The sequence below is a fragment of the Marmota monax genome, unplaced genomic scaffold, assembly GCF_021218885.2.
Source record: "Marmota monax isolate L192 unplaced genomic scaffold, Marmota_monax_Labrador192_F-V1.1 WCK01_AAM20220418_F8-fsc00017, whole genome shotgun sequence".
In the NCBI taxonomy this organism is placed as follows: Eukaryota; Metazoa; Chordata; class Mammalia; order Rodentia; family Sciuridae; genus Marmota; species Marmota monax.
Window position 1 is genome coordinate 6,043,921 of NW_026695241.1, and position 26,249 is coordinate 6,070,169.

Here is a 26,249-nt window from a genome sequence, read left to right on the forward strand (position 1 = left end):
TTGCTCTCTTCTTTCTGGCTCTGGTAGCCACTTTCCCACCTTTCAATGACAGCCTCCTGCATCCCACAGTGGAGCAACAGCTTTTGTATCCCTGCTCTGGCCCATCCAGTATGAGGTCCTAGGGCCGCTTTGCCTTGTTGGGTTCTCTGTCTCTGGTGCCTGAGAGGCTACCGAATAATGTGGCACCACCCAGCCTGCTGCTTGCTATCCAGCTGCTGACCACATGTATAATTTAACTCCACTTTTGTCCCGAGGAAGCCTTAGTTGCTGAAGTAGTCCAAAAAATGTTGTTAAGCCTAGTACTACCCTCATTAGTTTTGCAATGAGACATCCGGAAGCTTCGCTTCTTGTTCACATCCCAGTGTGGATGGTTGTCACACCCTCCATCACTACATCAAGGCTGCAGCTGGCTTGCTCTGTTGATCAGAGTCCTTTGCTAACGAGGCCAAGGTTGTGGGTTTGATCCCTGGCCCCTGACAGCAGCAAGCCATCTGTCTTCACAAATACACGTCACTGGATACCAGGCAAAGAGCCCGTACAGAGGGGGAAGCTGGAATCCATTCTGGGAAAAGGCTCCCTGACAGACAGAGGCGCGGCCTTCTGGACTGTGAAGGGTGTCGTGTCTTCTTTCTCTCTCCAGCTCTGGAGATCTGGTTTTGATTTCAAACTTATTCAAAATAGATGGTACTAAGGGCTACATAAATGAAGGAGAAGCAATTCTCAAGCTTGTAAATAAGAGCAACTGACCTAGACATACGTGGTCTATTCCAATTTCTCTAGTGTTGTGAGTGTTGACGGTGTCCACAGCAGTGATAGGGTGTGTCTTGTGATGTAGGGAAGAAGAAATCTGCTTTAGTTGTCCCCTAGTAGTCACTAAAACTCTCCGCATGCAGCAAGGAGGCTGGGAAAGAGATTTTGAAATACAAGCTGTGTGTGCTTTTTTCTTTCTTCTGGGCCAACCTGGCTTATTAATGTCACTGGATACCTGACTGGCTCTGTGAGGCAGTTGGGACCAGGAGAGGTGGGTTCAAAGAGGGTCTTGGCTCTCAAGACAGCTTGGTGGATGGACATAAATGTCAGTGAAAATTCAGTGTGGTCATTGCTGGTGAGGCTCATGCTGGGCAGCAGCCAGGAGTTGGTGTCTGTCTCTTCCTGAGGCAGCCCTGGGTTTTGAAGGATGACTCAGAGTTCCTGGAACCCTGCAGGTAGAGAGAGGAGCATGAGGAGGCACAAGGGTTGGGGGAAGGGTTCCTGAAATGCCTTGGGTGGATGGGGGTAAAAAAAACCCTTGAAATCTTCATTATCCATTATCTGCACAGCTCTCTGGTTATTAGGCCCTCCTGCCCAGGTGTGTCATTTGATGCAAAAGGAGGGCCCTGCTCAGCCCCCAGACTACCAGGAACACCACTGAGGGCACTGGAGGCACTTTATAGATAGGAGGACCATTGCTGTGCTACCTGTCAGTCCTGCCAGTGAGAAAGAGGGGACAAGGACAGATAGAAGATGCACCCCCGTGGTCAGATAGCTCTGACTCGTCCGTCAGCAGGTACTTACTGAGCCGCTCTGTCTGCCTTGGGGTATGGTAATGAGCAAAACAGAGATGTGTTATGGAGACGCTTCCATTCCACTGGGGGTGCAACCTTTTTGGCTCCCTGAGCAGGAATGGAACCCTGTGCACCCGTGTGTCCTCAGAGACCCGCCTGGAACCTGATAGGAAACATTGCTCAATCACTGTTGAAATAACCTACTGCTTAAGCAATTCAGAAGTGCCAGGTGGTAAGAAAGAACCTGGAAAAAGCCAAACAGTTTCTTTGCTCTGAGAGATCTATTGTGTTTGACTTGTTCTGTAATTGATTTTTAGTTATAAAATTTTCAGCCAGGGGAGGAATTGAATTTACTCTGGCAGAGCTACCTTTTCCATATCACCCAGGGATTCTATGTCTGTTAAGAAAAGTCTTTTATTCACAGCACAACTTTGAGTTTGCATGAAAATGGCAGGTATTGTTGAATTTAAGTGTATTGCTGGTCAAACATTGAAGTCAGCAGATAATTTAGAGGGAACTGCTAAAGGGAATGGTTGTCTTTTCTCACCCTAGTCTCAAGAAACAAAGGAGAAAACAAAAGAAAAATGTGTTCATCTTGGCTTTGAACAAGCTGAAGAGTCCTCAAGGCCCCAGTTTCTCCTGGCCTTGGTTTTCCATTGCAGTTTTGATGTTGGAGCTCTGGCTTCCTCCTGAATACCTTTCTCCCACAATTTGAAAGTGCAGAGGACAGGAGATAATATTAAAGAGCTGAGACTATTCAGAGTCATAAAACACAACAGGGCAAAACTGGGTGCAGCTACCAGCTTGCAGTAAGAATGTGAACTTTGGAATCCAACCTTTGAAAATGCTGCTGCAGGGCCTGGCATAGGACTGAAGCCTATTGCAAGCATGGAGGGTCAAGAGGGAGGGTCATATGCTGCAGAGTCAGTACCCTTCCAGGGTGTCCTGATGGCCTATGAGGGCCAGCACTGACCCTCAGGAAGTCATGCTTTTGGCGTGATCTGTGGGCCAGCAAGAAAACCCTGGAAGGAGGAGATTCAGAAGGAAGATGAAGCCAGAAAAAGGAGGGGAGAAGAAAAAATGAAGTTAGGTCAAGGGTGAAACAAGAGGTGTCCCCAGGGAAAGTGGTAGATTTTCTATCCCAAGGGAAAACAAGGGTTTGACCAGGAACAAGGCCGAGGGACACTGTGCTCTCTCTACAGGCTGGGCCCAGTGCTGATGTTGGTGATGTCTTTGGAGTGGAAACTGGGCGAGCCCGCCCGTCTGGCTGAACCACAGCAGGCACTCAAGGGACTTGCAGCCCCTCCCTCCTTGGTATTAGCCAAGGTGTTTGGAACTGTCCACCTGGAGGGAAGCATACCCAGCTCAGGAACCTTGCCAGAGCAAAGTGCAGACAATGAGCCCTGAGCTCTGACAGCATGCCCAAGTGCCTGCCTGCTGCTGGAATGCTGGCAAGCACATTCCTTCTGAGAATAGTTCACCACAGTGAATTCTGACCTCATTGCACCACCCCGGTCAAGGGTGTCGAAATGGAATAAATGTTCTCATGTCGAGGGTCTGTGGAAACCCTCAAAACCAGGGGAATTCCTTGGCTCCCCATCTTCATTTCAGAGTGGAAAGTTCAAGCGATAGTTCATTCTAGATGTTTAATGGATCTCAGCATTTAAGGACAAATTAATAGGTTAGAGATGTGGAGTCAATCATGTGGATTTGATTTCCCTTAAATTGGGTGATTTTGTAGGATTTAGAATGTAATTATTGCAGGCTCATTTCTTTCTTTTTTTTCTTTGTTTCTATCATGATTATCTAACTTAAATTTTTAAAAAATTTTCTATTCCCAATGGCAACAGAAATTATTGAGTAACCTTATATGATTTTTAAAAAATATTTGAAGGGATCAGGCATGTAGCTTAGTGGCAGAGTGCTTGCCTAGCATGTGTGAGGCCCTGGGTTCAATCCCCAGCACTGACGGGGATGGGAGACTATCAAAATGTTTAAATGGTATGTAAGGATTTGCTGAGAATTTTATGCTTTTATGCCACATATTTGTGGCCTTTTCTAATATATAAGGTGTTCCATTTTCTTCCTGCAGCCCTGCCTCTCCCCAGGTGGTGGTCATCCTCAGGGTTGTCCTCCTAGGGTGCCACATCATTTGAATGGGCCACAGCCTCAGGCCTTCTCCACTTTCTGGGGCTTGTTTGTTGTAGCAGGACATCCCAGCTTGGGGAAGAATTTGATTCTGAATCCTAAATTCTCTCTAGGAATAAGCTGGAAAGAGTTTGAGAAAAGATTGCATTTGCTTCAAGGCTTCCTTAAGAATCCGCACCCAGTTGTTGGCTTTGCATCATCCTAGGCAGCACCTGCAGGTGTGGAGCCTTCCTTGGTTCGTCCACCAGAGGGCCTCCGTCCTGCATGGGAAAAACCATCCTGAGCTTTAAAGGGGGTTGAATTTCTCTGTTCATCATTTATCTCCCTTAGGCTGCCCAGGGGATTACTGTCAGGCACCCGTTTCAATGGATTGTCTTTCGAATTTTGAGCCAGTACCTAGGAGTATCTAGTGAGCTGTTGTCACTGGTATTCATAGAATTCATTATGTGTGTGTGTATATATATATATATATATATATATATATATATATATATATATATATATAAATTTGCACACTAGTGGATCAGAATAAAGACCTGGGCGCTCTGGTTCACACTTGCTCTGTCCTGAAGAGTCACATTTCTGGCATTGAGCTTAAGTTTCTTTTACCAGGAAGGTAACAGAGTATGGTGGAAGCTCCCAGCATGCGCTCTCACCAGCCGCTGAACCTGAGCATCCCCTTTCTCTTCTGTGCAAGTTAGACTGCGTTGGGTCGTTTAGAGCTAGAAGATTCTGTGCTCCTGTAGCTGTACAAATGGCTTATTCTGCAGGGAGGGCATAGGAGACATTCCGAATGGCCAAGTCCATGAGCAGCCTTCCCTGTGTTCTAGTGTCCAGCTTATCTCCTGTTCATTCAAGGCCTAATTTCCACCCTGCTAATGCAGTGCTTTACCAGGGTCTTTAGTGATGCTGCCCCAGGCACATCCTACCTTTCAAAGCGCTGCTCCTTCTATTCAGTGTGATCCGTGGTTCTGGAATGAAGTTAGATTTCCAGAGCCTCACCCGTCCTCCTTAGCTATGGCTCTTTCCTCCCCGCTGTGTTACTTAAGAGAACCAAGCTCAAGTCCAAAGCAAATGTACGTTGTTGACTGTGAACACAGATCCCATAAAAACAAATGAAGGGGAAAGCAGAGTAGATTGTGCGTCCCAGGGCCTGTTGCCTAATTTTTATTCATGTCCCTGTTAGATTTCCTTATTGCTGCTTAGAGTCCTAAGCACAGCCTTTTCTTTTTATGCCACCATAAAGCTTCTGATCGGATATCATCTGATATGCGTGGGTGAGAGGACTCTGGGAGTGTTTACGTACCTATGCCAGTAAGCCATTATCTTCAAGTTCTGGGCTGTTCTTGTGAAAGAGAACCCTGGGAAGTCATGTAGGTATAAGATATGAATTAATAACCCTCATGAGTGCTTGTAACGTACAGACCACATTTTGTTTTAATACCTCTGCATGATTTAAAATGTCATCTGAGAAGAGAGCCAAATACTTAGGCATCTGCCACAGCCAGCAGAGGCTGGCTGACAGGTCTGCACCGGCTGACCCGTTCTCTGACTCTTTGGAAAGATGAGATATGTTCTAATGAGCAGGTTATAAATATCACCGAGTTATGTCATAGGAGTGGCGGCACTCAATGTAAAGGGAGCAGCTGGGAAGTGTTCCCAGCTACACAGACCAGGCTCAGCTTGCAGGGAGGACAAGTGGGGCCTGGACTTACCGACCAGGATGTTACTAAAGAACGATTTGTTTCTGAATGAAATGTGTCACCAAATGCATCTGTGAGGGCGTAGGGGGGCAGTGAGACGAGACATGTCTAATGGCAGGAAGGTGCAGTCGACACACACTCGTTCTCAGAAGCAGCCTTCGACCCTTGGCATCTTTTTGTCGGTGGATTGGGCAAGTGGGTTTGATGGGTTTTCTAGGCAGTTACTACGTTCTGGAAAGTCAGCATGGTTGCTTGGGGGAGCCCCCCAGTTTTCATCTCTTTGCCCACATTGCACACAGCAGCTTGCTGGTGCTCCTACCCCTGGGCCCAGCGTTGCCACCTGCCCTTCCAATGGAAGTACAGAGTTCAGCACCACTCTGTCAAAGCCACTGGAAATTTGAAGATAGACCCTTATAAGATATCTTGCTGTGTTTTGTTTGTTTGCTTTTGTTGGCCTCAGAACTGATTTTCAGATTTTTCTTGAGGAAATTTGATTGGGGTTAGGAAGCACAAAAGACCATCAATCTCAGGTCAGACTTTTCAGAGTTGGCCAACGATGAATAGACACGTGCAGAATAATTGTTTCCTTAAAATCTAGCCAACAGCTTTCATGTAGACAAAATGCATCAAAATATGTATATAAAATATTTAATACTAAGCCATGCCAGATGGAAATCCTGTCAAATTCTGTGTGCATGCAGGAACTTGACAAGAGGAGTCGGGAGATTTAGAGAGCTTCTCAGAGCGGTGGAAACAAGAACAACACAAAACCTGCGAATGGTAAGTGTGACTAATGACTTGGCTGGGGACAGTCACTAGGGCCCTCGTCTCACAGATATGTTCACTTTTACACATTGTTACATATCATGTATATGTATATACATATATATAGCAATTCACTTATTTAAAGTATACATTTTGATGGTTTTTAGTGTATTCACAGACTTGTTCAACTGTCACTAATATTTAATTTCAAATTGCTCCCAAAGGAAACTTATGCTTGGCTGGATGTGGTGGTACACACAGTAGTTGTAGCTACTCCGGGGTCAGATGAGAAGGCTCACAAGTTCTAGGCCAGCCTGGGAAACTTAGCAAGACCCTATCTCAAAATCAAATGTGGAAGGGGCTGGGGATGTAGCTCAGTGGCAGAGCACCCCTGAGTCTAATTCCCAGTACCAAAGAGAAAAAAAACGAAAAAGAAAAGAAGGAAGCATATACTCATTAGAACTCAGTTCCTACTCTCCCCTTCCATGAGACTTGACAACTGTTTATTTACTTTCCATTTCTATGAATTGGCCTACTTTGGACATTTCATACAATTGGAATTATATAATATTTGGTCTTTTGTGATTGGCTCCCTTTATTTAGCATAATATGTTCAGAGTTCTTCCATGTTGCAGCTTTTATTAGTATTTCTTGTTATTGCTATGTAATATTCTGTAGTATGGACTGACCACATTTTATGTACCCAGGCATCAGTTGGTAGACATTGTGAATAATGCTACTGTGAATGTTTATGTCCATGTTTTCGAGGGGACATGTGTGCCCTCTTTCCTTGGGCATATGCCCGGAAGCATTACTGGGTCACGTGGTAACTGGGTGTGCGACTGTTAAGGGTCCCCCAGACTGTTTCCCACTATTTTACATTTCTGCCAGCAGTTATGAGGGTTCCAGTTTCTGCACGTCCTCCCCTTCCCTTGTTACTGTCTTTTCAGTTGTGGCCATCTTAGTGAGTGTGTGGTGCTCTCTCCCTGGGGTTTTGACTTATGTGTCCCTGATGGCCACTGATGTGGAGCATCTTTCTTGTGCCTGCTGGCAGTCCTCTCCAGTTGTAAGAGCTGCATCCTGTGAAGCATGGGACGAAGGCCTCCTGGAGGCTATTGTGGGGTGGGGTTGGCTGTACGCTTATGATTCCACCAAACCCAGACAGAACCATGCAATTTGGATCCCAAGGGTTGCTTAGCTAATTATGTTGACCACAAAACTTAGAAGAGAAATATAAAAGGTATTTAAATATCTGCAGCTTGGCTTGATCAGCAGCTTGACTTTCCTGTTGACTTGAATTCTGTGTTTCCTCCTGAGGAGGTTCATTAATTATGCCTCTGTGGCTTGCCCCATGGAGTTCTTGAGTGTCTGAGCAAAGTCCTGGTGCTCACTAGAAGCTAAGTGAATGCCACATGTTACAATTAATGTAGCAGTTTCTTTTGTCTTTTGTCATCATGTTATTGTCCTATGAATTCATTAAATGTTGTGGGGAGTGTTCAGTTGGGCAAGGCTGAGAGAGTCATGTCACAGGAAATAAAGCTTTATTCAGGCCCGCCGGGGTTTTAGGATGTGGACATACTGGTGGGGTCAGGTGGCTAAACTGGAGGCTTTAATCAGGGGGTTGAGATAAGATGAGCAACCTTGCATGCATGTGTGTGTGCACGCGCGCACACACACACACACATATCACATCCCCCTCCCAAGAACTCACTTGGTCTTTGGGATTTATATATCAGTGTACTTGATATATGCCTTAAATTCAGATGAAGAAGTTTGAGATCTGGGTTTCTTTAAAGCAAAAGAAGCAGCAAGAACATGAATAAAAATTTTTTCCAGATTATATTTTTTCTCAAATCGACCTTCTCCCAGCACTCCACAAAACTCTTCAGCCCATCAGTATGAAAATCTTCTTCCAAAATCTCAAAGCACAATGAAAGTAACTGATTAAAATGGCAAGTGTTTTCATAATTACTTTAAAAGCACGTTGAAAAATCCAGTCTTTCAAAATTGCTTAAATATGGAGCATTTGTTCATATTGTTGACTTTCAAATATATATAATTTATGGAATGAGCTGTTTTTCTCCATTTAAAAGTGCAAGTATCCTGAATTCTCTGTGGGAACCTGTCTGCTGTTCAGTGAATTAGAGAATATATTCTACTACTAAGATTTATGATTTTCAAATCAAAGTATTTTCACTTTTAAAAATCCTGTGAAGGGTGGGGATGTGGCTCAGGAATAGAGTACTTGCCTGACATGTGTGAGACCTGATTTGACCCCCAGCACCACAGAAACTGAACAAAAATTCTGTAAGCTCGGGTCCTGAGTAGACATGGTCGGAGCGTGGTGGTGAGGGGTCCTTTCCATTTTTGTTTTTCTGAGAAGGCAAGGAAGAGACCCTGAAGAGCTTGTGGTGGCCTAGGCTGCCTCTGGACATTGCAGCTTCTAGCTAGCTGTGCTGGCATGAGGGGAGGTGCTTCTCCTTCGTGTCACGCTGAAGTGCCTGTGCACATTTGGTCTCAGTTGAAGATCTTCACATGACCTAAGTTTAAAACTGTTTTCAGTTCCGTGAGTGCTTGACCAAAGTCGTGCATCAGGATTATTGGGGAAACTTTGGGTTTTCTTGCTTGTTTGTTTTGCAGTGCGGGGTATGGAACCCAGGACCTCACACATGGTAGGCAAGGCGCTTTACCACCAAGCCACAACCCCAGCCCTACTGAGGAACTTCGAACAAGTGCATGTCCCCAAACCATGACCACAGAAATTCCAGAGGACTGAGTCTAGGGCAGAGCCTGAGAATCTGTGTTATCTGAAGTTTCCACAAGCAGGCCTCACTCACCCTAGTAGAGAAGCACCCCAGGCCTTGTTTACACTGAACATCAGAAAACTTCTCCAGCTAGTGCTATTCATAAGACAGGTTCTATCAGCCTTAACTAATAACTCTTTTGATTCTTTTTAGATTATCTGGCTGCAAATTTATGATATTCTTATGAGATGGAAAAGTTGTTTTGTAAACTCAATTTGGTGTGAGACCATGACAAAGAGGGATTTAAGATTACATTTACAGCAACTCTACGCCTAGGTATATATGCCCAAGAATTGAAAACAGGCACAAACTGGACAAGAACGTTCATATTGACACTATTCTAACAGCCCAAAGGTGGAAACCTGTCTATCAGCTAGAGAATGGATACGCCAGATGTGCTACAGGTAGACAATGGAGTGCCACTCAGCCACGGAGAGGGCTGAAGTGCTGGTCCACACACAGCTGAGATGAGTCTTAAAAACATTACATTGCGTGAAGGAAGCTGGTCACAGAAAGATCCATGTTGTGCAGTTCCACTGCCGTGCAACAGTCTAAGTAGGCCAGTCCTTGGAAACAGAGAGCATATCAGTTGTCCCCATGGCCTAGGAGGAAGAGAGGGTGAGGAATGATTGCTTAAATGGTGTAAGGTTTCCCTTGGGGGTGATGAAAATGTTCTGGAACTAGATAGCGGTGGTGGTTGCACAATATTGTGAATGTACTAAGTGCTGTTGGGTTGGACACTTCAAGATGGCCTCAGCGTGGACCAGCACCCCCCTTCCAAAGTTAAATGTTTAGAATCCCAATTTAGCGAATGAAGTTTTCATTTTTAAATTTTTAACATTTATTTCTTAGTGATAATGAATGGAGGTATTTCTGTTGGTAGAATTTTCCAGCAAAAGTCATTAGATTATATGACTGCAATGAGATCAAAATGAAACTATAATGGAAGGTTTTAAAAAACAGCTCAGGAGCTGTTTAGTTCCTGAAAATTGTGTTCTTATGAGGTCTTTACAGATGGCTCAGTTGGGGATGATCAGAGTGCATTTAATTTCACATTTTTATAGCCATTTAAAGGCAGTGGGTTTTACTTGGGAATAATCAAGAAAATTTGCCTTTACCCAGTGGTTATCAGAAACCACCAAGCTAGCGATTTGGCTGTACTTAAGTTTCCTTGGGGAATTTTTAGAGATTTCACATGGATGAGAGCCTAGCAAAGTTCTCTTCCAGAACATATTTCTTTAAAAAGGCTCATTTTCAGGGAAGATCAGCTTCTTTGTCTGTATCTTCCAAAGAATATTGAAACCAAGCAGAGAACCCTGCTGGCTAAAGTTTTGCTGTACCATCTCTGGCTGCTTATGGGTGGCCTGGACTACCCTGGGATGCGGTGCTTCTGTTTTCAAAAGGATTTTTTAAAAACATCTTTGTCATTTGGAAGATTATGAGCTAAATGAACTGATCTACATCAGTCAACAAAGTACTTCTAGGTACACAGCACCTGGCACCTTCCCATCAACCACCGTGGTGCTATTCTAGGCAGTGGGGTTCCAGAGGGTCTGGAAGCTGTCAACCTGCACCAGCTTAGGAAGGCAACATCCGGATGCCCCTGGGTTTTAACAGTAGAGAGAGATGCCGTCCAGCTTTGAAGAAGGTCTTTCTTGATAGAAGCCACACAGCCCTCACTTTTCTTCTCTACAGCACAGGCTAGTGGGAGCTCTGGGCCATGAGGCCCAGGACGCACTGAGAAGAGGACTCCCGGGTGCTGGGTCCTGGGGTGGGGCTGCACAAGGCTGGCCCTCACCCTTATGAGAAGCAAGGCACTCTGGAATCACACAGCGCACGTCCCATGGTCAACAAGAGATGTTTTTCAGGGACAGCATCATCTAAAATGGGTCTGACTTTTTGCCAGCTGGAGCTTTGAGGGCATCTGCTGGAAGGGGGTGAAAATCCCTGCAGTTCACCTGTTATTTACAGGAGCTCTTGGGAAAGGGCGTCGCTGAAAGCTGGGTTGTTTCAGATATAGAATGTGCTTAGTGTTCCAGGGTGTGACATACCAGGGTGGCCGCGCAAGTGCATGAGCCATCTTCAAAAAGTTTTCAAATATCATAATGTGTCATGTTTTCTTTTCTTTTTGCCATAAACTGATATCATTTTCATCATGGAAGTAAAAAATCTTTAGTTATGAGTCTTGGAATAGTGCCTAGCACAAAGTGGTGCCTGATGAATATTCAGTGAGAGAACAGACTCATGGCTGCCTCTTCCCTCCTTGTGTTCCCAGACCATAGCCAGGCAGCTGGCGGAGATCTTGTTGCGGGGTATGTGTGAGCAGAGCTACTGGAACCCCCTGGAGGACCCTCCGTGCCAGTCACCCCTGGACGATCCTCTCCGGAAAGGAGCAAACACCAAGACCTACACCCTCACTCGCCGGGCTCGTGTCTACTCAGGAGAGAAGTACGCAAGCCTATGTCCTCCGCTAGGGGCTGGGGCAAAGGAGATGGGCAGTCCAAGGGCGAGTGGAAGTCCAAGGGCAAGCTGTTGTCCCCTAAAAGAAAAGCCGATGAGCAAGGCCATTCAACAGTTTAATAGCAGCCCTTGTCACTGCTCACAGCTTGAGCAGACCCCTTACCACCAGGACAGGTCAGGAGGAAGCCTGCTCTCCTTTCCACACCTGGCTGCCGCCACGGCTCTGGGTCTTTGGGCTGTGACTTCCTCTCCTTGGAGCCCAGCACTGCACAGCTGTCTGTAGTCCAGAACTGACATTTCCCTTCTTTTCTTCAGCAGTCCTTGGCCCTTTTGTTTAAATGTTGTCCTAAGCTGAATCCGATGTAAGGACAGCTGAGTGATTTGCTAGTGACCGGAAGGTGATGTCTCTTTAGAACCTCTGTTTTTTTTTTTTTTTTTTGTGTGTGTGTGTGTGTGTGTGCGTGTGTGTGTGTGTTTCCAGTTTAAATTCAGGACTTCATCCCCTTGGAGGAGAGTGGGTCAGGGAGTCCTCGCCAGGTTGGGGCAGGAGGGCAGAGAAGGCAGAGACCACAAGAAGGGCGGGGAGACAAGTAATCGCCATTCTTTGCTCGTGCCTCCTGTGAGAGCCTTTAATGCCCTCCGTACAGGGCGAGGCAAGGTGGCCTTTTGGGTCTTGTGTGAGTGAACTGCAGAACCTCTTTGGCGTTCCCAGGCCAGGAGTGGCTGAGAGCCTTCCTGAGCTGCTGCTGAGCTCACTCCAGTGACACCTGGAAGTGACAGGGCTTCCCAAGGGAATAGCACTCCTCTAGGCCACTGCTCCTCATCCTCTTCAGTTGACCCTGGCATACCTCTCCCTCGTCACCTTTGCCTTTGCCTCCGGCTTTTGTTTGTGTGGGTGCTGGTGCAGGAGCTTCCCCAGGCCTTGCTCTCCTTCCCATCCCCGCCCCACCCCAGCCTGTTGAGTGAGGAGTAGGCCCAATCCACAGCCCGTGTTTACTCCTCAGTCCTTCTCTGGATCCACAGAACATCTGTTCTAGCGCTTCCCAAACTCTCACGCAAAAAAAAGCTGATCCCCATGATGAGCTGTTGAGAAACAGATTTGAGATTCATATTTTAAGTGCTGTTTATATCTTCAAAACAGATCCTGGTTTATTTTACTGCTCAGGATGCTTCTTATTAGCCGGTGTACCAGGTTTCTATCCTCTCCCCACCAGGCCTGGCACCAGTGGGAGCTCTGTTCCCATGTGGCCTCCCTCAGAGGCAAGGAGGCTCTGCCACCCTGTAGTTCTTGAGCCACTCAGACATTGCCACTCTTTAACACCACACCCACGTCAGCTTACACCTGTGTAAAGGAACCTGGGGGCGAAACACAGATTTAGAAACTGCAGTCTCTGAAGGGATCTCACCGTTCTTTAGATTCCTTAGGATTTCTGTATAAGCTACAGTGTCATCTGCAGATACAGGTTACTTCTCCCTTTCTAACCTGGATGCTCTGTATTCCATACCTGCCCCCGCCCTCGAAATTGTCTGGCTAGAACCTTCGGTGCAATGTTGAGAAGAAGTGGCAACAGCAGACACTATCTGTTTCCTGATCTTGGAGGGAAAAGCATCCAGTCCTCCACCTTTACTTATGGTGTTCACCACCGGCTCTTGTAAACACCCTTCATCAGGTTAAGAATGGTCCCTCCCATTCCTAGTTTGCTGTGTATTTTTATCATGGAACTGTCCCCACAGTTTGACAAATGCTTTTTCTGCACCCATTCAGCTTATTCTATAGTTTTTGTCCTTGATTCTATTAATGCAGTACATGCCTTTAATTGATTCTGATGTATTGAGCCAACCTTGAATTTCTGGGGTGAGTCCCACTCTATCATGGTGTATAATATGTTTCTTATTTGTTGCTGGGGTCTATTGGCTAGTATTTTATTCAAATTTTTTATGTCTATATTCATAAAAGATATTGTTCTGCAGTTTTCTTATGATACCTTTGTCTGCTTTTGGTATCAGAATAATACTGGCCTCATGAAACAAGTTGGACAGTATTTGTATTTCTTTACCCTCTTTTTTTTTTTTTAAGTTTTTGGTGAATTGGTATTAATTGTCCTTTAAATGGTTGGTAAAATTTATCAGTAAAGCCATCTGGTCCTAGACTGTTCTTCACAGGAAGTTTCTGGATACTAATTCATGTCTTTTTGTTCATATTCTCTGTTTCTTCCTGGTTCAGTTTTGGTAGTTTGTGTCTTTCTAGAAATGTTTCTGTTTAAGTTATCTAACTTGCTAACACAGGTCTTCAGAGTGGTCTTACTATTTTTTTTTTTCTGCAAGGTTCACTGTCATGTCCTTTCTCTTTTCGTTTTGGTAATTTGGGTCTTTCCTCTCTCTGATGGGGTCAGTGTAGTTAAAAAAAAGTGTGTTGATTCGTTGACCTTGTTGAAGACCCACCTTGTTGGTTTTGTTCGCTGTCTCTAATGTGGGTCTCTTCCCTTTGTCATTAATTTCCACACTAATCCTTAGGCCCTCAGGTTTGGACTTTTCTAATTTTGTGTGCTCACAGCCTACTTTTTACTTGGAATATTAGTAAGGAGGGAAATCCAGTTGGGCGATACTTGTTTTGAGCTCCCTTGTTACCAAGGCAGCACCATCTAAGGACACCACCACCAGCTCAGTTATGCTGACTGGGAGGTGAAGAGGGAATCCGTGGATAATGTTCAGACTTTATTTTGGCCAGTAGCCCCAAACCTTCCTGTTTTAGTCAGCTTTTTCACTGGTGCCACTAAAAGACCCGACCAGAACAATTGTAGAGGAGGAAAGGTTTATTTTAGGGCTCACAGTTTAGAGGTCTTAGTCCATAGAAGGCCAGCTCCATTCCTCAGGGCTTGTTGCACATCATGGTGGGAGAGTGTGGCAGAGGGAAGCAGCTCACATGGTGATCAGAAAGCAGAGAGAGACTCTACTCTCCAAATACAAAACATATACCCCACAGCCATGCCACCACTGAACCACGTCCTCCAGCCACACCCCACCCACCTTCAGGTACCACTCAGTTAATCCCGTGGCTGATTAGTTTCAGGCTGTGACCTGCTCATTTCTCCTCTAAACCTTCTTGCACTGTCTCACACGTGAGCTCTTGGGGACACCACATTTAAACCATAACGCCTCCCCTTCCACTCAGTCTCTCATAAGAAATGTAAGTACAAAGCAGAATTTAGGTGGCACAGTTCCTTCCAGCCCGGGAAACCACAGGACCATTCTGAAGTCTGGTCCTGAAGGGAGATAATTGAACCGTGTTCCCCGTGTGCTCCCCGCCCTGTGGCCGGCTCGGGGCCGAGGCACAGTGCTCCTGCTTTGATGGTCCTGGGCTTTGAAGGGAATTAAGGTGTTGAAAATACTGGGTAGAAAAAGGGGAGGGAATCACCCTTCACAGGCTTCCTTCTTTCCTTTTTTCAGAGTCTGTATGGGAAGAATTGTTTCTGCTTGGTTTACTTATTTTTAGGATAAACTTTTTATTGATACATAACAAAGAAAAGTAAAATTACAAAACTTGAAAAATTTTTGTCAAGTAAACACATCCTGTATAAGAAGTAGACATTGCCAAAGACCCAGATTTCCTCTTTGTGACCTCTTAAAATTGCCACCCCTGCCCAAGTGTGCCCAGTCCTGACTTCTATGGGACTTACAGAGGCACATGATTAATCTAATTCATTTTAAAAATTTACATAAGCTGGGCGTGGTGGTCCACATCTATAGTCCCAGCACTTGAGAGGCTAAGGTAGGGAGAATCACTTGAGCCCAGGAGTTGGAGACCAGGCTGGGCGACATAGCAAGGCCTTGGTTCAAAAATTAATTGACTAATTAATTAAAAACTCATTTTCTGTTATTTTTAACATCGTGAAAACAAAATTAATTTCTAAAATAGAATTGTATAATAGGCACTTACTTATCTTCTTTTCATTGTATTTGGAAGATTTCTTCCATATTTTCTCTAGTACCTTGGTCTTCTTCGTTTATGATGTCATTTGAGTTGTCTCCTGTTCCTTTTGGGTCTAACAGGAACAGTGCTGCTATGAATGCTCTTGTACATTTGTCCTAGTGTATGGATGTGTGTGTGTTTCGGTCGAGGGCCTTTTTCCTTTCATTGTTTTTTTTTTTCCTTTTAAAAAACATTCGAGGTGGCTTAGGTAATTAAACACATATTAGACTAAACAATTAGTACAAGTAAAGCAGGACATTGAAAACCACTAGTTCCAGAAAGGAGATGACAAAAATGTATCACATGCAGTGAGTGCCTTGTGGGCCTGGGGGAGGGGAGAGTAGTCCTGGGAGGTTCAGTGTGGGCCTGGACCTGCTGGTAGCCAGCAGAGGCTTGGCAAACTGAGGACAGTGGGAAGACGTGGGTGGTTAGGGGTCGGGATGACTTCTTGGTGGCAGGACTGAAGCCACGTACATGGCCAGCTGTGTCCAGTTGGTCTGTCCACCTCTAGGGAGCCTGGCCCACCTTTGGGTTGTCATGTGGAGGCTTGTCCTCTTAGCAGGGACGGGAGCCCCTGGGCAAGGCAATGTGCGTGGGGCTCATCTGCTCCTCCAAGAGCGAGTTTTGCTCCTCTTTTTTGTCACAAGGAGATTATTGGCCTTGTTGAGGAGAGTTGAGGGAGGACAGGATGTCCTCGGATGGGGCTGGCTGCTCCCTGACCGTCTTAGCACTCAGGCGAGGGCCCAGGGAAGGTTCTGCCTTGGTGTGTTGACAGTGGATGTGGGTGGGTGGGCCACGGGCAGTGAATCCTGGGCTCTCCTCAGCTGACAGGCTGCAGCCCAGAGGCCGGGCTTCTCCAGGGTTCTCTAATGGTGTCGCGGCCAGGCGTGCTAGGGCCTGCAAGGCTGTGTGTGGCCTAGACCTTGAGTGGACATTGCTCTTTCCAAGTCAACTTCCCATGGGCAAGGAGCTCATGGCCCTCCCCGCATCTAGCCCTGGCTCCTAGAGGTGCAGGTGGCATTTAGACACCCCTCCTTATTTGTCATGAAGATGACGGAGGAGACAGGCGCAGTTGGTGAGATGGGGTTGGTGGAGTAAGGCCCTTCCCCTGTCTAGAGAAGGTTGAGAGTTCCCTGGGAGCACTGGCAAGACATGGCTGCTGTTTACACCTGAGGCTCCCTCACCCTCGTTCCCATGTCTACTATAGATTCTAGAATCAGCTCACAGATTCACCCCTATCGAGCCGTGGGCAGTTTACCTACAGGCTACCTGGGACTTGACTCCGCCTTGTATCTGGGATGGGGACGCTGCACTCTGCCCCGCTGGGACACAGCACTGTCCCCACCCGCTGCCAGCTCTGAAAGCTTGTCCTCCTGTCCCCTCTGGTGGCCCACCCTGCTCTTCATGCTGCTTCCCTTGGGCCAGTTTTCTACTCTCCAAGGCAGCAGCCTGGGCACTTCAAGGTCTCCCAAAGAGGAGACGGTCACAAATGGAAGGCCTGACAATTGTGACCATCCATCCTGGGCCCCACACTTGCCTGAGCAAGGAAGAGGGTGGGAATGGCCAGAAATGAGTCTCAAGAATTCAGGATTACTGAGCGGGAGCCTTTGGTGAGCAGTGGTGTAGACTTGTCTCTTGAAACCACCCTTCCTTCTCTGGCTCTGCCTGCCAGCCCCACTCCGTGAGCCTCCTGAGCCCATCCTGACTGCCACAATGGGGAGTCCAAGGAAGAGGAATTAGCATCAGTTAATGCATTACTTGTTAGCAACTCTGGTAAAAATAACACAACCTCACATTTAAGCTGACTGGATGGCCCAGATGGAATTTGGAGATTATCCATGAACTGAATTGGCTGGTGTTAAGTCACAATTAGCATGGGCTCACTCTCTTTTCAATTAGTCTGAACAATGCAGAACTGGCTAGCCTGAAAACATGGTCAAGGTTCTGCTTCTGAGGTCTGGCACAGACGGGGAGATCTGAGGATAGCCACTGGGGGCACATACACTCTCATGGGTCCAGGACACTCTCAATTCAGAACCTTTAGAGTCTGTTTCTGAATTTGAGGGGAAAGAAGTGTTCCATCTTCCAAAACCCCAGATCCATGTAAGCTGACTTCGAAGGAAGAAGTGACAAGCTCCCGTGTCCTGCGTCTCGTTCCCAGGCCAGCCTTGCCGTGGCCTGAAGAGTGATGGGCGTAGCCCACAGGGCTTTTCTTCCAGAAACCTCAGCGTAGTCACCAGAGGACTGAGCATGGCATTTTTTCCTCTTGCTCCTCAGTGTCCTCGGAGGCAGTACAAAAATTGCCAACATTTCAAAGAGAACAAGTATTTATAATTATTTGGAAAACAGGGGGGAGGGGTTCCCTTTTTTAGGGGGAAATCTCTTAAATGATTGTGAGGTTATTTCTGGGAAGGTGTAAATCTAGTCTTTATTTAGTCATTTTCAAAATATCCAGGAGTTTTTTAACTAAGCACATTTTTATTTATTGCAAAGCCTTTTTCCATTCTCTGAAAAAAAGTTGAGTTTGGCCCAATTGGTGATAACATTCACAATTCCACTTAGAGGATTCTGGAGCTTTAGAACAGGAAGAAAAAACAAATGCCACAAGTCTTTTTTAAAAAAGTGCTCACAGTACAAAAAAAATAGGATCTAGATCGTGCAGATTGGGGTTATGTTTGGGTTTTTATTGTTTTCTAATTTGCAGCAAAATTGAGCTTAGAAGCTTTTTCCTTTAATCCAAGATTTTAGAGTTTATCCAAATTCCACAAAATAGATTAACAAGACAGCTCTTGAATATTACCCCATAACAAAACATGCATGTTGAAGTAAGACAGCTCACTGTGTTCTTATAGTATCAGGGAAATTATTCAAACTCTAAAATTGCTTCCAATCTCACACTGCATCTGAATGACAGTAGAAGACATGGCAGTTAGCAGGTGACAGCCAGGAAGAGTGCTGCTTGGTGAACCCTCTGCAGTTCATGCCTCATAAGGGGGTCGGCAAAATCTTGGGTTATTTACCTCATATCAGTTCATAGCCCCCTACATTACTGCCTCTGTAATAGGTACATATGTTATTTGGGCTTTTAACTTGTTTTTTTAATAACTTCACTTCACCCTCTGCCTGCCGTCAAAATGCATAGCTAAAATGTGTTAATTCCATGGATCACCATAGGAATAAGCAAATTAATTCAAGTGTCCAAATTACACAGTATTTTCATAGATTCTATATAAAAACTGAGACACTTTTAGCATTCCATTCTGTTCATGGTTGTGTTTGTGTTATTTTAAAACTGCCACATATCAAAGTTGGTTTTCTTTATACAGCATTTTTTGTCCTCAAGAAAACACTGAAGAGGCCCTGTTGCTGCTGCTGATTAGTGAATCAATGGTAAGTGGAATGTGGCTTCATTGTTCTTTCCCCTGTCCCCACCCTCAGGATGGTGTCTAGGATGGTGACTAGAGAGAGTTGGGAAAGGGAAAGGAAGCAGTAGAGGTTTAAAGAGAGGATGTTTCTTAGTTACTGGAGGAGCTAATAGTGTCTCTTGGTCACCTGGAACTTGGGGCTTCTCCTCCCATAGCAATTAGCAGGTATCTTAATTCATCCATCCATCCATCCATCCACTAGTCCTGTTGTATGTATGTAAATAATGCTAACATGACCACCACCTAAAATGTCCACCAAGGGGAGAAAAGCCTTCTCAGGAGCCTCCAGGAGCCTTCTCAGTTTGCTTTGGCTTGAGGAAGAATGTCAGGATCGGAGCCACTGAGACTGCTCTGACCTTTCGCCATGTTCCCACCTGTTCCCAGGCACTGCAGAATTCCACTACTCAGCTCTACTGCTCTGAAGGATTGTCACCAGACCATCGGATTCCTTATGCTTACTTAGTGTTTGGCCAGGATCTTGAATTATAGGCCTAAGACTGCATCACTCATCGTTGAGTGGACTTCTGTCCTGTATAGCGCTAGACACTACAGCCTGGTTTGAAACCCTGGGGATGCTGTGTCATAGTAGTTACTGTCACTGCAGGTAAACCAGGTGTTCCGAGCACCTGAGCAGAATAGCAGCCTTCTAGAACTCAAAAGGACCTAGAGGACCTCATGTCCATTCATCTGCTTTGGCAGATGCGGAACCTGAGGGCCAGAGCAAGCTGAATGCACATGCGTGCAAGGACTGCTGCTCCTGCTAGATTGCGCTGCCCCCCTCCGTGACTTCTAACCACCAGGTGGGCAGAGGGAAGCTTAAGGAAGGGAGAAAGGCTGTTCCCCTTCTCCTGTTATGCTCGAATTCGGGACCCCCAAAAGACCACCAGAGACCAAGATCGATGTAAGCAGCAAAGAGGTTTTTATTGCGAGCTAGCTCGGTCCTCCGCGCTCACACAGCAACTGGTGACGCTGAGAGGCCCCGAGCCCAGGGTTTGCAGCAGTTTTATACATTCTTTGGAGAAGGCAGGGACCCCCACATACATCATAGCATCTCTTAGCAAATCATCACACACCGCGGGAAAATCAAATAACAACTCTAAAACATGATTAGCACATTCACAGGTGGGAACAAGTTGGGAAGGGGTGATTGGTTACTACAAGAGGGGGATTCGTTTGAACTGATTGGTTTAAGCCAAGAGGGGTGTACGTGTTGAACTACATGGTTTCCCAACACTTTATCAACCACCATAAACTACTGGGAGGGTCATCTGGCATCCCAGGCATTTCCCTGTCTCATGCTGATTGGTGGCTGCTAGGGGGTTGCTATGGGTCCTCACCTAGCCTGACTGAGTCAGGGATACCTGGTGCAGTAGATCTCTCCTGTTATTTGTGGATAAACAACTGAGCAGGGTGGGAATGTGCCTAGGAGTGCTCTGTGGGCCTTTCCAAGGACAAAGGTGATGTCCCTTCCTTGGACAGGCTTTGCTCTGAGGAAGAGGCTGGTTTTTCACTCCGTGCCCCTCAGGTGTGCTATTTAACTGGAGGCGTGAAATACTCCCAGATGGAAGAGTCACGGACATGGAGCACACACGCACACGTGCCAGAGCGGCAGGGTCAGCAAAGCCAGAACAGTCAGGGAGGGGAGCATCCTGGCCACAGTTTAAAACACTGGGTTTTCTTGTTCTGCAAAAAGGCCCTGAGGTGTTTACAAGAGCCAGGCTCCTTGAGTCACCTCTGCTTTTGACTTAGACACTCTTGACGTCTTTGGCTTTCTTTCCCTCCAGGAAGCGGGTTGCCCTTGGCTCATCTTTCCTTGACTGTCAGCTGCTAACGGAGGACAGTGTCACTTATATTCTGTGCTCTGCCTTGGCACAGTCAGGGAAGGCACATAGATTCCCAGGTTTGCACTTGATGGCATTCAGTGGCTGTTGTGCAAGTGAGAGGCCTCACCTGCTTTGCACCAGTGTGACAAAGGGTCAGCTCCTGTTGGCATCCTACACTCTTCATCCCAAGTGGGGCTCTTCACAGCTGGGCAGTTAGTTTCCTTTGGCAAACTTGGTTGGTTAGGGCACGAACGCCCTGAACACATGGAGAGCATGCATTTAGAGCGCTTGGACGGTTCTCATTGGAAATGTTGCGGTTCATCGTCAGGTCGTGTGTCCTGGTCTGGGATTCGGAGAACATGGCCACCTCTCCACAAGGCTTGCTCTGGCTGAGTGTGGATGCCGGGGATTGATGTCTGTAAATTTCCTGCTCCTCAATGGAGTGAGAGAAAGTCGAAGTCCCTGTGGACAGTGAGATTTGACTATGTGGTATTTAATTTCTGGAAAAATCTCTTCTGGGGATGGTGAAATCAAGTCATCAGTAAATATGAAGGACCAAGTTTCCAAACAAGATGGTCCTTTAAATCACTCCTAGATTTAAGTTGCCCTTGGGATCTTTTCTTCATGTCCTTTGACTCCTTAATTTTTCAGTTGTTAGGCTTAATTTTTCAATTATAAGGCAGAAAAACTGTGTGCTCAATTTCAGAACCCAAATGAGAATGCCAGGTTTTTTGGATGTCTGAGAAAATAATTTTCTTCGTTGGTTCTGATTTTAACTTAGAAACATAAATTTGTCCATAGTCTCTCCACCTACAAGAAATCATTTGGAATTGTACTGCTTTCTCACTGCATAGCAAATTAGTTTTTTCCCAGAGAAAAAGATGATCAGAACTCTATTTGTATGACTACTGCTGTGGCAATATTCTGGGCTACTTACTATTTGTGGATCTGATTAAGGTCCTGTATTGTACCTTTTTAGTCAAAAGGTATTGATACTGTCTCCAAAAATGGAAAAAAGAAGAAAGGGTACATGTGGTATAACTTGAAAATCTCTCCTAAGTAGTGTATGTTGTGCTTTGTTTTATTCCAGGCTTTGGTCTGGTATGGAACATTCATAGCAAATAAATAAAATGAGACAGCAGGTCCCACTTCCTTCAGGGCATCTTTTATTGGGCTCAAAAGGCACTCTGTATAGAAAACCATAGAATGAAATCTTCAAAAGCAGGCTCAATTCCATGAGAGAGGACTCACTTTGCAGGAAGTGGCCTGTCTTACATAGCCTCATTTGTCTTTGACATTTAAGAGCCAGGAGTTTTAAAGTGAGTAAGTTGGATGGGCGGCTAAAAGCAAATGTCTTAAACTCACAAGAAATAAAATGTTTTACCTCATTAGCGAAAGGGAAGGCGTGTGCCTGGCCTTTCCGAATGTCAGCAGGAAGATGAGCAGCAGCTGGGGGACAAGTGGCCCTGGAACCTCATGTCCGCTTTACTGGGGAAGACTGAGGGCTCTTTCTCTGCTTGTAGGCCTAGACAGCTCTGGAGACTTTTGCTCATTAGCAGGGGGGGAAGGCAGGTGAAATTCAGCCTTACTGTCTCAGAGCTCCCTTTTAGGGGAAAAGGAAAATGAACTGGCTGTCGAGCCTCCCGTGCATGTGGTTTATCTGGAGGGATCTGTGGAGAAATTAAATTTCAAAGCAATGGAAACAAGTTGCTATAAAGAGCATTTGATTTCTGGATAGATGTGATGAGTGGGCTGGGATGTGCCCCATGTGCTTCCGCACCAGGCAGTGGAGACTTGGAATTGGCAAGGTGTTCTCTTGAGTCCCCTGTGGTAATGCCATTTGAAGTAAAACTCGGCTTGCTTCTTGCCTTCTCTTCCACATCTGTTTTGTGCTTCTCTTTACAAGGTGAATTAGTCTTCAAGGTTTGTTCCAGTGAAGATGTCATTTAGGGATTTGAATGCTGTTCAGTGATAGAAGAAAAGCATGATATATCTCCATGGGACCAGTGGAACTCGATGACACCATTTGGTGATGGGAAATGCAGGGCTGGGAACGTTCTCTACTCTTTAGAGCAGAAGCAGGATCACAAGTGAGACACGACAGGGTCCCTTGGTGGCTGCTGCTGCTGGCCAGGACCAGCTGTGTCTGCCGTGAGGCCAGCTGTGAACCCAAGCCCAGGGAAGCTCTGTCTGCTTTGCCTGTCTCCAGACACTACTGATGGCTCACGCCTCGGGCCTTCAGCATTGGGTCATACTCTATGCCATGTGCTAGGGTGCTTTGGGGACTTGGAAAGTATGACTAGAGGTGACAGGCCCCTTATTGCTGCCTTTGTCCTAGGCTCTCAGCAAACTGTGAGAGGCCAGAGGGCCTGGGTGGCTTCTCTACCATAATGGTGGCTGTGAGCATGGGCTGGCTCACCATCTGCCTCTCTCTTCCATGTTTTCAGGCCAACCGGGATGCTGTGCTGAGCAGGACACCTGAGCACAGGAGTGACCGCCTCATCAGCTTGCAGAGCGCGTCTGTGGTCTATGACTTGCTGACCATTGCCCTTGGAAGAAGAGGCCAGTATGAGATGCTGTCAGAGGTACAGCTGCTGAGTGGTTGACTCCCAGGTGGGGGTGGGGTGGCTGGGTGACCTCAGGGAGGAGCTGAGACCTGGTCCTGAGCCCCCGACCACTGGCTGCCATGTGACCTGGGGCCAGTCATGAACTTTGGTTTCCTCCCCTGAAAAGGGGTGATTGGGCTGAATGATTGTATTGTGGCATTGACCCATGGCCTCTTACCACTAGTGGACCTCACCCAGCAGGCTCTGATTGTGGGAACAGAAGGCCAGTGTTGCCCAAGCACTTTTTCATCCCATGTACTCTCTTTCATAACCAAAACAGGTTATTAATTCCCATCTGGGGTATTAATTTCCTTACAAAATGGTTTAATTTAAACTCTCAGTGCATAACTCCTGGTGACATGGCAGCTTCTGGCACATGTGTCATCAGGTTAGCTGATACAAACTTTCATGCCAGGTAAGCGCTGTCTTCCTTCACAGTGTATTGCTGGACAGAAGGGACCCAGTGGGTTCCAGGTCTTGTGACAGTGCTGTCTTCCTCTCAGGCCCTCAACCTGGAGGAACTGCTTGGGTGGAAGCTTGTCTGGCAGGCTCAGAAGGAGCCAGTTGATCTGGAATATGGTTACAATGCATTGAGTTCCTGTCCAGAATACCAGATTCCCCCTTGGTGAGGCTGAATAAGTAAGGAGACCACTTTATCTTTCTTTTACCGAAATATAAAGAAAGAAAGGGGAAAGAAGCAACCTTATTTTGTTAAAATAAACTTTTCTGTGTTATTTATCTTTCTCTTTCTAAATTTATACCCATTGCAACAGCCTCTGGGCATGAGGACAGGGAATGAAATACAGTAACGGATTGGCTGAAATCAGATAAGCGCTCACTCACCCTCTAGCCTGCCGTGATGGCCACATTAGGCAGGAACCTTGGGGAACAGATGAGCCTGCGTGGCTGGAAGCTTTTTTTAGTCTTTGATTTGGTGACTACACAGGGAAGTGGTTACTTCAAACACACAAACCCCTCATGATGTAGATAATGCAGTGTCCAGATGCCCCAGCACACATGGCCCACCCTGCTATGACTTGGTCCAGGCTCAGGGTTGGTCCAGACTATTGTCCCCAAGGAGTCCTAGCCCCCATGGAGTGCCTAGGGTTCCCAGGCCCCTGCTCCCAACCAGCTTAGTTCCTGCTCAGCATGGCCAGGCGTGCCCATCCGTGGCTTGGTACACCCACTCACAGTTGAGTTCTTTCAAGGTGAACTTCTCTCCACCAGACAAACCACTTGACACCTCTCTGGGTCCACAGTGGAGTGTGTTTGCGAGTCAGCTTCTGTCCCCTGGTGTGGCAACACAGCCTTTCCCCAGTTTGAAATCTACCCACATCTGAAACAGTTGGGAGGAGCCCAGGGTGGCTGGCTCCACTCCGTGGATAGGCTCTGGCCCCTGCCTGCGGTTGGCTCTTCGCTCCATGAACAGCCTTGGGGGCCGCTCCACTGGAGATCGTTCCCCTGCAGGCGGGTAGCTCCAAGGCACTTGCTGCCATCCCCACCCATGGAATTCCAAGACTGAGTTTTCACTCAGATGACTTTGATCTTGGTGCCACCTTTGCAGCTTCCATCTTGAAGTGATTCTTGACACCCGAGTCACAGGGTGGTCGGGTTGTGGGAGCCTCTGTGGTTCACAAAGTGACCACTGATCACATTTAAAATGGTGGAGATAGCACCAAAGGCTGGAATGGAAGGGTGGAAGAGAGGGAACTGTATCAGTGTGTGTCCCCTGGGGCCTTTTGGATTTTGTGTCATATCTGTGTTTCTCTATTAAAAATGTAAGTTAATTGATAAAATATATAAAATAGAGGACATTTATTTTTTCAACATGAACATATGCTGTGACTAAGGTTGGGGATATAGCCTTGAGTAAGGAGTGGCCCCTGCCCATGGCAGCTCCCAATCTAGACTGAAGTGGCAGTGCTACCTTCCAGGTGGCCACCCCTGGGGCTGAGAAAGACCCCAACACCCAGCCTCTGCCTTTCCTGCCCTTTCTACTCTGGGAGGAGGAGCCCCCCCTTACCCCCCCCCCCCCGCCCCCGCCAAGCACGTGGCCGCCGCACTCTCTGGTCTTCTAACTGAGATGGTGGGTGTCTTAGGAGAAAGAGAGCTCACAGCACCTTGAGGCAGCCTGTCCTCCCGCAGATGGCTTGGCCACTGCAGAGGGGCCAGGCCCACTGCTGCTAAGCAAGGACCCTCCCTGCCTCCGTTCCAGGCCACATCTCTCAGTAGCCTGCTTTCCGCTTCTCCTCATTTACAAGGGTTTTCTTGAGTCCATTTGGTGCTTTTCTTCCTCTCCTATTTGCTCTTCTATTTTCTGTGAACTTTAAATTGAAAGGATAACTGGCTTTTAAAAAATTGGGGTAAAATTCACCTAGCAAATTGAGCCGTTTTAAAGAGTAGAGTTCAATGGCATTCAGTGTGTTCACACTGCCGGGCAACAGTGACAGTCACCTCTGCCTCGCCAGCTCAGAAGTCCTGACGAGGCTGCTCATGAAGAGGAGCATCGACTAAGCTTGCAGGTTTGAGGTTCAGAGTCCAGAAGCTTACTGTAGGCTCCATGAAGAGGGCGGCCACTTTGCTTCATCTCCTGATATAGGTGTCCGGGGGCAGCATGTAACCACATCTCGGACCGGGAGCAGAGAGGATGGGTAACAGCCCTCTAGTGAGAACTCAAGGTGCTCCACTCCCACGACCTAAGGACACTGTTGCTAGGGGCAAAATTGCGGGAGAAATAAAGAATGTCCACGCGCTTCTGCCCCTTTCAATGCTTTATTCCCTCAAATTACTCAATACAATTTCACTCTGTAGGTTCTTAATCAAGAAAACTACAATCCTTAATGCTAGGCACTGCAGTAGACATAATCAATTCACAGCAAATAATTCTAGATTAATTCTAAGCACTGCAAAACACACTTAATCATGACAGGCTAGTGACAGACATTCCCTCTGCGTGCTAAGTTCAAAAGTCTTAAGCCTTAGGCTTTATGTCCAGCAGATG

The 26,249-nt window shown here is 46.5% G+C and overlaps 1 protein-coding gene across 8 annotated transcripts in view; it reads left to right on the forward strand.

The window, feature by feature from the left end:
• Ttc7b (tetratricopeptide repeat domain 7B) overlaps window positions 1–26,249 on the forward strand; it is a 242,201-nt gene that overhangs the window by 106,538 nt on the left and 109,414 nt on the right. For all 8 annotated transcript variants that reach the window (XM_046440663.2, XM_046440664.2, XM_046440662.2 and 5 more), the window contains 4 exons: window positions 6,097–6,175; window positions 11,240–11,412; window positions 18,721–18,784; window positions 23,090–23,227. In XM_046440663.2, coding sequence (XP_046296619.1) covers window positions 6,097–6,175; window positions 11,240–11,412; window positions 18,721–18,784; window positions 23,090–23,227 — 454 coding nt within the window. The remainder of the gene's footprint in view (window positions 1–6,096; window positions 6,176–11,239; window positions 11,413–18,720; window positions 18,785–23,089; window positions 23,228–26,249) is intronic.